The sequence below is a fragment of the Anguilla rostrata genome, chromosome 15 (genome assembly GCF_018555375.3).
Source record: "Anguilla rostrata isolate EN2019 chromosome 15, ASM1855537v3, whole genome shotgun sequence".
Lineage (NCBI taxonomy): Eukaryota > Metazoa > Chordata > Actinopteri > Anguilliformes > Anguillidae > Anguilla > Anguilla rostrata.
Window position 1 is genome coordinate 35,516,269 of NC_057947.1, and position 12,003 is coordinate 35,528,271.

Sequence of the window (12,003 nt, forward strand, 5' to 3'; positions counted from 1 at the left end):
GAGACTGAACGATGTGAGCATCAAAGAGAGCATCAAACCCTTCCACTGAACACGGCACTGCACCTTGCGTCAGATGTGAAGCAACTGTTGAAATCCGAGTCATTATTTTTAACAGGGCAATGCAGCACAGCATTTCTAAAAGGTTACACCTAAGACTGTTAGCAAGATATTAAACACACCATGGAGGGATCAACTCAACTTCAGTTGGGGAAAAAAGAAAGTTTCCACTTTGATTGGAAAAAATAATAGAAATTAGGAGCTGCATTTAACCCTGACATTTTCCAAAATAAATAAAATAAAATAAAAATTCAGCAGCTCATTTTCATGGAATGGAAAAGCATTATTGTTGAACTACCATAGACATCAGTAGTTATTGACATCTATGGTAGTTCCAGTGGGTTCTCACATTTGAGCCACGACTCAGTTTCCCAGCAAACACGAGGCACTCAAACTGAGCGGCAGGTGACACTGCGCTAAGGTGGGGAATATAGGTACAGACAAGCTGGCTCACGCATTCACCTTCAACTGCCCACCAAAACGTACTGTATGGCAGATTGGAGGGGAATCAGCTAATAACAACAACACCTTACTGGTGCATCGGAATTAAAATATTAAACAAAATCAATTCATTATCACTAGGCAGAAAGCATTGACAATAAAAAAATGAACTTTCAATAGAAGACACTGTCTGTATTAGTGTGCAAAGAGTTACATACATACTGCTGAAAATGAAAATATCCATTCTGTTTCCTGAACATAATGAAATAAAAAGAACCAAAGAAGTGTGTCACTTTACTTTCGTTTGATCATTATTCTCAGTCTTTTTCCCCCACATTCAACTTTCTTCTCTTTGCAGAATGTCAGAAATAAAAACAAGAGACAGCATGTGCACCTGCCAGCTGCTTAAAAAACACTTCCCCGTATGAAAGAGTGATGTCATGACACTTAAATCTGCTTCGGCTTCAGTTCTACACATCTGTGTATTCTTCTGTCTACCAAAGGGGAGAAAAGCCTTTGTCACAACTAGCCTAACAGAAACACATTACACATCATGTTACAGTAAAATGTGAAATACATATGTATATAGAGCAGTGGTAACCAACCCTATTCCTGGAGATCTACCATCCTGTAGGTTTTCACCCTAACAAGACATAACTCATTCAACAGCTAGAGCAGGGCTGCCCAACCCTGTTCCTGGAGATCTACCATCCTGCAGGTTTTCACTCCAACCCTAATTTGGCACATCTGACTCTACTAATTTCCAGTCTGCAGTCACAATTCAATATTGGCCGCCAACCTCCACCTCCCCCCCCTCCCCAAACCTCCAGCACACATTCTATGATTTTCACTTCCTGGTTTCCCTCATCATGGGGGTACTTCCTGTCAAAAACAAGCGCCTACTCTGGAATCATTCCGGATGTTTGTGCACACCAAATTTAGCAAAACAACAAGCTATAACAAGCTCAGAACTCCAGAAGGACAGGTGTGAAAGCTTCCACTTCAGACAACAATGTCCATCTGCCTTTTTTATGTCACTGAAATACGTCACAATATAAGATAAGACTTTCTTTTTTATCTTTCTCATGATGAGGGATCTCAGATTTTTCAAGTGTGTTTCACATGGAAGCATACCATGTGAAACACATGCTGCTCTGTTTCTCAACAGACTGACTGGCTGGCAAATTCTCTGAGTGATATCCCTACTTCCACACTCCACAATCTTACCGCTCCTCAGTACTCGTCTTCCTAGAAGAATGAGTCCTGATAACTCACTATCTGAAGAAGTAGTTCTGAACCTTTCACTTCTTATCCCACAACACATTTAGAAGTAGTAAATTATCAATATATGGGCAATACGTGTTAACAAGATATGCTTAAAAATCCATTAAAAAATACAAATATATATATATATATATATATATATATATATTACAACAGTGTATATTGAAATTATTTACACTTGAGAACCACTATTGAAATGCTAATATAATAAATAATGCACACTGAATGTCATATCGATAGTTTTTGATCAAAACAAACACGCACGGTGAGGTTAGAGCACTATAAATACAGCTAAATACAGCTGTCCGTTTGTGCAGTCCCGTAGCGTTCAAATCAAATTACTGTTATTCAATTCATATTTATAACTAAGATTCATAAATATAATTAAACTCTGTCAAAGCCAGGAAATCCCATAAATCAGAAAGGCATGTACACGTACTGTACAGACCATAAATGCCACTCTTGAACAGGGCCAGAACCTTAAATCCATTTCCATGTTCCTGAGAGGCAAGCGGAGATTAAATGGCCACCATTTCAATGTGTCCGGCGTGAAACGGTTGGGGATTAATCAAACAGTCTTTACTGGTATTCCTATAAAATTAAAACATTTTAACACACTTACTCATGATGAGATGAAAGATGTTGCAGCATGCTGTACAATATCCTTCATCCACATTAAACCTGTAAGTGTCACTGATGATGTCTGAGAGGAAAGCACTGGCAAAATGTAATTTAGACTACTCCAGTTGGTCAAAGAGTTAATGTGAGGACATGTTAAAACAGGACAGAAGGGCTATTGGCAGTTTAACATTTATTAAATGTATGCCGATTTAGGTAGATTTTTCCACGTTCACACATAAATCCCCCAGCAATACCCAAATATCCACTGCTGCTTTTTAAGACCAGTAGCTGGGGATATCAATCAAGTCAACAATTTTTCTATTGCCCCTAATTTTTCTATTTTCTAAGTTAATAAAATAGCTACATTTGTCATTATAAAAGAAAAAAAGCTTTATCTTCAAAAATGTCCCCTAATATTACATCCCACAAACCAACAGCATGGTGCATCAAGGTGGCCTTTAAATTAGCAGCAAGGTATGGTACTGAAGGTCTGACTGGAAATTCAGGATTTTTAACAAAATAATTAGAGGCAAATGTTCAAATGCCTGCATGCCGAATTTAACTGGTAGCGTTACATTACCATATAACAGCATCAATAATTAATAATTATATGAATTAATCAATAATTAATAACTATGAATAATTAGTATAACCATAATAATCATAACATGAATGGATATTATCATGTACACAGTTCACTCAAGTAAATTTCTTTGCATGTGGTTTTTAATTCATTAAGGCGCTTAATTATTTTTTATCTTATCACAGATACATCCAGTATTCTTAAAGACAGGATTGTGGTTTTTTTTTCCTGGGTCACACAAATTATCTATACACACGAAAGACATGCGAACAATTTCCAATGTCCATTTAATAACAAACAGATCACAACTGTTGTCCATTCTGGTTATGGCGTCATCTGTGAAACTGCGAAGAAAGGAAAGAGTTGGAGAAAAATCTAAAAGCTATGGAGAATTATGTGTCATTGTACAGTGCGGTCCACTGGCACATTGAAAAAACGGACCCCTTAATGGTCCACATAAACAGCATTACTGAGTGATAAAGTTCCTGATAACTGAACACCGACAGGTAAGGGAAAGTAACAAGGTTAACCGGGCTTCACAAGTAACATACCTCCAAAACCAGCTGTTGAGAGATTCGGCTTGTATGGGCTCAGTTATGTTCAAATGTGAAGACAGATCGATGATAAATTTATAACCCGGCTTTAGGAGGATGTCTGTGAGTTCCTTGCTGAATTATGACCAGCGCTTCTTCCATAAGACCGTTGAAGAGGGAGGGCTTTCTTAAGACTACAGACCCCTTTGTGCTAGTGTCTCCATACTACATACCGAGGACATTTTGAAGGCTCCTTTGAACTGGTGTACCTTTCAGGACATTGCCAATTGTGCTGTACATGTTAAAGAACACCTTGGCCACACAGACATCAAGACTGCTTTCATAGAACAGAGCACTGGTGGATGGAAACTACTTAGCCAATTACGCATACACCTGATTCACTCTGCCTTGTTTGAGAGCTGCAATTTCAAAAATGTGTCCATCCAGATACCATTACCTTGCAAAAAATAACTTGAAAAATGTTGAAAGAAATTTACATATATCACGATATAATTATTTGGATATGATGGATTGAGACATGATATTGTGGCATCATCAACGCGTGGATGCTTCCATGATATATTCTACAAATGTTTATTTTTCTCATAATCACCTGATACCAGGGACTGAGGTGTTGCGGTTATCTGTCAATTCCATTACAAACACAGGTGAACATTTTCTTTTGAAAAAAAGGCAACACTGCTGCCCCCTACTGGTCCAATGACTTTGGACACGGACAAGTGCAATTTAAATCTGGAAGTGAAGACTAATGAATTAGACTGTAAACCAGTCAACACAAACCTTGCAGAGTAAGACATAGTAAGTACCGGGCCCGTAAGTAAACGGGCTTACGGCTTTGTTGAGCAGTTACTAGTTATATTGATTTAGACACAATACTAATTGACTCATTTACCATGAAAACTATGGGCTATGGGGATATATTGCATTATATTATAGTGCATAGATCACAGTATTTACTTTATTATTTAAACGGCACTCTCTGCTTTAGTTATTCTGCTTACTATAAATCTGCATTTAAAGAGCATAATGAAAAGATCATCTGCAGATACATTCTGTAAATTGGTGTTTTTTTTTTGTTTGTTTTTTTTTTTTGTAATTTGCGTCTACGCCTGGAAAAATAATAAAATATATCAACGCATATATAACATTTGGTTTTACCCCAGGGGCATTTGCACAAAGACAATGTTAAATAAATGACGTGCAGAAAAAGGGCTTCTGTGACTTTCATACTTCCTTGTTTGTCAGCTACCCGCGGTTCCATTAATTCAGGCTTCACAGAAGCAGTCCTGACAGATTTCCTTTGTGCAGCAGTTCAATTAGTTAGTTGCGTTTCAGTGTAAACACGCGAGACGGGGTTTACTTTCTATGTCTTTGTTTGTTTTCTCTGATACGTCACTTAATCTGGGGTTTTAACCGAGGTAGCAGAAAACGACTGGGCTGAAAACAGACCACAAGCAGCACATATGCTAACGCAACATCATCTCGCTCTAGTTCAGAAAAGGCTTTTACACCGAGAAAGACAGCCTTTTGTCCTTGATCAACAAAGAAACAGCGAAGCAAAAAAAAAAAAAAATCTAAAAGACTAAAGAAGAAAATGTCCAGAGCAACACATCGTGTCATTGGGCCTGTTGTGCATGCTTAGACACTCAGGGATGCCGGGGACTAGCTTTGCTATTCACTGTATTGAAAGTATAATGCATAAAATTAATTTAATGCTCTGCCGAGACCATAAAGATCAAACAAGTGGAGACATATCATTAAACCATTGGAATGTTATCTCATTTGTCTAAACAAACTGATCCGATGAACAACCCTAATTAAGAAGAGCGCAGTAAACAAAGGCTGGGATGGTGGGGCTCCTTTAACAATGGCACACATTTATTTTATTAATCTAATGCATCATGTATCATATCATTACAGTTCAATATATATATCATTAATTTTATTCCCTTCACTTAAGCCTTTTATTGGGATTACTTTGGTTATTAGTCGGTCTAATGTATTGGTTACTTCCAGATCTCACGGCACAATCTCTCTCATCTCGCTGCATAAACCTGTGCGTGTTATTCAAATTGCCTCATTTATTATGATAGCTTCCCCATGTAAATTGTGCTGACTGTTCGCCCTTGCAGAGTCCTCATTAGACTAATGAAAACCTTCAAACGAAAAAACTAAACAACCTGCCAAATAAAGGTCTGAGGTTATTATGAAAATTACAACTCTGGGAGCTGGGAGAAGCTCTGTTCATTAATTCATGCTCAGCAAATTGCTAACTAATTTAGCTGTACTCCTCTGCATTAATGGATTATTTTATAAAAATGTTTTCCACAGTCTGAGACCTCTGGTTCACACATTGGAGAGCGCTGAATTCTAATCAACCTGAGTGACATATTAGGAATTTAGTATCTAAGTAATAACGGCAATGGCACACGCAAGGAAACAATATATTGTTTTTCTCTCTCTCTCTCTCTCTCTTCCCCCCCTCTTCTTCTCCCCCCCGTTCTTTTTAAATCCCATGAAAATCATTAGGCAATCTAGTTCAACCATCAATTTCAAGGTGGCTGGCTGCAGCACACAGTGTTAATACGCCAGGACTGGGGGAGAAAAAAAATAAAATAAAACACGGTTGATGCAAATTGAAAGAGAAGAGGAAGACCAGGCCGGGCGTTGAATAAGGTAAACACACGCGCTGTTCCGACATCCTAATGCCTCTCCAAAGCTTTTTTTTCCCCCCTTATTTTTATTGGATGACACGCACTATTGACCTTTGACCTGTGAATTAAGAGTGCTATCAGGCTCATTATTAGTATTCTGACACTTCCCCGCTGCGGCTCCAGAAAGGTGCGGCAGTGGGCTTCACCTCGGGCAACTCGACGGGGAAAACGTCGCCCGACGCGTCCGCGCCGCGGCTTCACATCGTTAGCACGTCTTCCGCGCGCCTCCTCGTCTGAGAACGCACGGCTCCGCTATTTACTCAGCGGCTGGAGTGAGATGTTCCTCAACTTTAACTCTGTGACAGATATGACTGTGCGACTGTGTGACCCAATGCACCACAAACGCTTTGTGAAATTATCAACGATTTATAAATGTATCACCATAGAAGACGACATCTGAAGTATTCAAATGAAAACTTAATATTTACTACAAATGGCAGCAGATTCAATAATAATAAATAAAACTGCAGTGGCTAACCTCTCCTTCATTTCTGGTTCATAGGAACCTTTTGTTTCCAAATGTTAGACAGATACCCCACATTACACAGATACCACATGTTAGACACATACCCCACATTACACAGATACCCCACGTTGATACCTGATCAAGTTTTCAAACTTGCAATTTATACTGAACAAATTCCAGTCTTTCTACCTTTCTATAACAAGGTTCTTGAAGCTCATTACTCCTAAAGAGCAGTTCTAGGATGATCAGTTTTAGTCGCACAGATGACACAAAGTGCTCCAGTATGAGCACATTAGCATCCTTCATTCTGAGATATCAGGTTCATTCCTTCAGAAATAAACAAGCCTGAAGGCTCATTACTAAAATGCTCTCTGGAGCAGTAACAAGCTAAAAACGCCTTAACACTCACCTTACACATATCTGAGTGGACCCGTGATAAAAAGAAAAGCTATAAGGGTCAGACCATTTTTTTACCAAGACAACCAGTTGAGTGAACAGTAGGAGCTAAAGAAAAGCAGACACACTGCTTTGCATTCTAGGTAAGATACCAAATTGGACAAGCACGCAGAATCTCGTATAGCCAGGGGTTCGATTCCCCTCCATGGCAGGGTGTAGTGCGGGTGTGAACGATTTCAGCTGATATAAAAACTCAAAGTTCTCAGAGGCAAAATGGTGATTAGGTCCAGTATTTCAGCAAGAAAAGCCTGCTGGTCACTAACAAGATCTGTGATGGACATTTTATCTGAAAAAGGGCGGGAGTGTTTACAGGTTCTTTTTTTTTTGTTTTAGCCCGGCACCATGACACCTGATTCAATGAATTAACGAATCATCCAATCAGAACCTTGATAAGTAGAATCAGGTGTCTTAGTGCTGGGCTAAAATGGAAAACCTGGGCCCACACTGGCCCTTTTTGGGTAAGGTTAGACACCCCGGCTCCAGAAACAGGAAGTCAACCAAGCTCCGGAAAGCTTGTGAACACATTTAATAAAACGAAAGGTTCAGCTGATAAGGTCTCTAACCAACGCCCCTCACTAAATAAAAGAGTGATTTCCTCTTGCACGTGGGCCCACTAGTCTGAAAATGATAGCAGTGCACCTAATCACATCCACACATTCATCAAGCAATCAAGAGCAGAGAAGATGGCCATCTCAGCGTACGTGAGCCAATTCACAGTTTTAATGACAAGAGAGGTTTGTAACTTAAGTGTTTATTTAATGCTCATTTTTTTGTTTTGCATTGTGATTTTTTTTTTTTTTTTTTTTTGCTGTGGTTAGCCTTATGACTGTTTTCACGCTCTATCACACTGTGATACCACATATCAGAACATATCAGTCAAGTATTTACAGTGTAAATGGAGCCTAATAATGAAAAGCCAAGTCAAGACATTGGCTTCATTGACTAAAACTGAAACCTTCTGGCTTACAATGTAAAAAATGCAAAGCACTGGCTGATGAATGGATATTACAAAATAGATGAAAGACACGTGGCGGATAAGGGGACGTGAAGAAAGTGAAGCGCCATGCAGTGTAGGTCTCCTAAAGGTCACAGGTTCGATTCCCAAGTAGGACACTGCCGTTGTATCCTTGAGCAACGTACTTAACCTGCATTGCTTCAGTATATGTCCAGCTGTAGAAATGGATGCAGTGTAAAATGCTATGTACAAAGCTGTGCGAGTTGCTCTGGATAAGAGCGTCTGCTAAATGCCTGTAATGTGATGTAATGCAGCTGGAGATGCTGAAACGCCACTCAGACTGAAACACTATGCAGGCTGAAACCATCAGCTGAAGCCACCAGACAAACACTATGCAGGCTGAAACCGCAGCTGAAACCTCACTACAGACTGAAACACTATGCAGGCTGAAACGCCACTCATACTGAAACACTATGCAGACTGAAACACTATGCAGGCTGAACGCCACTCAGACTGAAACACTATGCAGGCTGAAACAGACTGAAACACTATGCAGGCTGAAACACTATGCAGGCTGAACGCCACTCAGACTGAAACACATGCTGCCACTCAGACTGAAACACTATGCAGGCTGAAACGCCACTCAGACTGAAACACTATGCAGGCTGAAACGCCACTCAGACTGAAACACTATGCAGGCTGAAATGCCACTCAGACTGAAACACTATGCAGGCTGAAACGCCACTCATACTGAAACACTATGCAGACTGAAACACTATGCAGGCTGAAACACTATGCAGGCTGAACGCCAGGCAAACTGAAACACTATGCAGGCTGAAACGCCACTCAGGCTGAAACGCCAGGCAAACTGAAACACTATGCAGACTGAAACGCCACTCAGACTGAAACACTATGCAGGCTGAAACACTATGCAGGCTGAACGCCAGCAACTGAAACACTATGCAGGTTGAACGCCCTCAGGCTGAACGCAGGCAAACTGAAACACTATGCAGACGAAACGCCACTCTACGAAACACTATGCAGACTGAACACTATGCAGGCTGAACGCCACAGACTGAAACCTATGCAGCTGAACGCCACAGACTGAAACATATGCAGGCTGAAACGCCCCATACTGAACATTATGCAGGTGAAATGCCACACAGATGAAACACTATGCAGGCTGAAACGCCAGCAAACTGAACACTATCAGCTGAACCACTCAGACGAACATATGCAGCTGATGCCCTCAGATGAACCTATGCAGGCTGAAATGCCACTCAGACTGAAACACTATGCAGGCTGAAACGCCACACAGGTGCGCGCGGGGCTGACCTTTCTCCAGGTGTATCCTCTTGGCGTCGTGGCCCAGGTCGTGGCAGGCCAGGTCCCCCTCCTTGGGGCCGGGCAGGATGCTGGGGGACAGGCCCAGCAGGGCCTGGCTCATGGACAGCCCGTTCTGGTGCACAGCTTCACGCAGGGGAGCCGTGCACATCAGGAGAAGCCCCACAGAAAATAAAACAACATACATATATATAATTATTTTAAAAAATATATTTGGAATGTAATTTGAAATGATGTAAGGATGCAGGGATGTGGGGTTGTGGAGATGTATGTATGTGGAGATGTGAGGATGTAGGGATGTGGGGTTACAAGGATGTGGGGATGTGAGGACTTACAGATGTGAGGATGTAGGGATGTGGGGTTACAAGGATGTGGGGATGTGAGGACTTACAGATGTGAGGATGTGGGGATGTAAGGACTTACAGATGTGAGGATGTGGGGATGTGAGGATGTGGAGATGTAGGGATGTGGGGATGTGGAGATGTGAGGATGTGGGGATATGGAGATGTATGGATGTGGGGATGTGAGGATGTGGAGATGTATGGATGTGGGGATGTGAGGATGTGTGGATGTGGAGATGTAGGGATGTGGGGTTATAAGGATGTAGGGATGTGAGGACTTACAGATGTGAGGATGTGAGGACATAAGGATGTGGGGATGTGGGGACTTATGGATGTGAAGACTTACGGATTCTGTCCGAGGAGCTCTCTGTGTGCGCGGGGGAGCTGGACACGCTGCTGCTCCTGTGGGACGAGGCGTGGCTCCCCGGCCTCCGCCCGTCTTCCATGGAGGGGGCGGGGGAGGGGCTGTCAGGGACGCGTTCCTGCCGTCCGCATCGAGAGAGAACACCATCATCATCACCATCATCATCATCACCGCCACCACCGATGACCTGACGCTGCTGGACCCCAGTCTGCATCAGCTCCACTGCCCGGGCGCGTTTCTTACACAGCGCATTCAACGGGGTTCACAGGCTAGCCTACGTCTCTTCAGTTCAGGCTTCATAGCCTGACACATACAGCACCGCCTTCCCGACCTAACCTCTCGCTTTTACCTCAGCAGGATGACTTCACAGAATAAATGATAAAAACTGATAGGATAAAAATTAATCATGCCCTTTCATCTGCTCATGCTCCTCATTTTATATACAAACAGGACTTACTAATAAGTGCACAATGATAATTAAAAAATCCAGCAAGAAACATTCCTATCGCTTTGGAACCGCCTGTTGCACTGTGCACTTTCGAGTCACTGTGAAGCACCCCCCCCCCCCCACCCCACCCCACGCTGATATTAGGCACAGCAAAGCCCAAAGGCAAGGGCCTGAATGTTCTTCTTTTCACACTGATACAGAAACAGATAAGATATCCATTCTGTTCATGCAATTGATTCGTTTAAAGTGAATTTTTTTTTAGGAGAGAGTTTTAATGAACTGCGGTGGCAAATCGAGGCTCGATTTATGCAGCGGCACCTGTGTGCTATCTCCAGAAAGTGTCAGACACAAACCTTCAGTTTGTTTACCTTGATAACGGAGGTCACCATTCGGGATGGCGCGATCTGGACCTGAGCGGCGGCGGCCATGTTGGCTATGGTGCTGAGGTGGTTCATCTGACTCATCGCCATGGAGACCGAGGCAGGAGGTAGGCTGACGGGAATCAGTGGGTGGGGCATCATCATGAAAGGAAGTTCCAAACCTAAACAATGAAAATTTTCTGGTAAATATAAAAAAAAATTTAAAAAAAGGACTGCATTTATATAGCGCTTTTATCCAAAGCGCTTTACAATTGATGCCTCTCATTCACCAGAGCATTTTAGGGGTTAGGTGTCTTGCTCAAGGACACTTTGACACGTCCAGGGCGGGGATCGAACCGGCAATCCTCCGACTGCCAGACAACCACTCTTGCCTCCTGAGCTATGTCGCCCCTATAAATACTGAAATCCACACAAGTGTTGAATGATGAATAGCAGGATCATTCAGATATGTAAGCAACTTCCTTTTTCCTTTAACATGTCCAGTTAAACTGAAATTGATGGATAAACAATGTCAAAAATGCATCAACAAGCTGTAGTGAACACAAATTAGGTAAAGGTATGATCACAGAAAAACAGACGCATGTGATTGGTTCCTGTAGGACAAAAGGTAGATTGTTTTAGCAGGAGCTATTCTAATAGGTAGAATTGGTCAAACTTCCTTTGTGTAGTGCACCTATAACTTTGGCACAGCAGTGACTAACTCAAAGCATAATTTTAGTTGACAAAAGAAACTCTTGTCAAAAGCATCTATTTAAAAAAAAAAAAAAGTTGAATGAATACAGCACTCAGTATACAGACTGTGGAACACCTAATCAAGTGCCACCAATAGTGACCATCATTCAGCTTCACCTTTACCTGAACACTGTAAAGACCCTCTTTATACAGCCATGGTTCATTAGAGCCAGGAATATTTCTGCACTGAGTTACCTATTCCAGAACGTTTCATACAGTTTACTATGAGGGACATTTCCCATATAGACCAGTTCTGTAAATGT

The 12,003-nt window shown here is 41.6% G+C and overlaps 1 protein-coding gene across 1 annotated transcript in view; it reads right to left on the bottom strand.

Annotated features, from left to right (window-relative positions):
* The window catches only part of LOC135241065 (dachshund homolog 1-like), a 169,036-nt gene that overhangs the window by 39,254 nt on the left and 117,779 nt on the right, over positions 1-12,003 (bottom strand). Inside the window, exons 4-6 of the mRNA XM_064311171.1 lie at positions 10,997-11,169; positions 10,163-10,298; positions 9,467-9,601 (exon numbers count right to left, since the gene is read on the bottom strand). Coding sequence (XP_064167241.1) covers positions 9,467-9,601; positions 10,163-10,298; positions 10,997-11,169 — 444 coding nt within the window. The remainder of the gene's footprint in view (positions 1-9,466; positions 9,602-10,162; positions 10,299-10,996; positions 11,170-12,003) is intronic.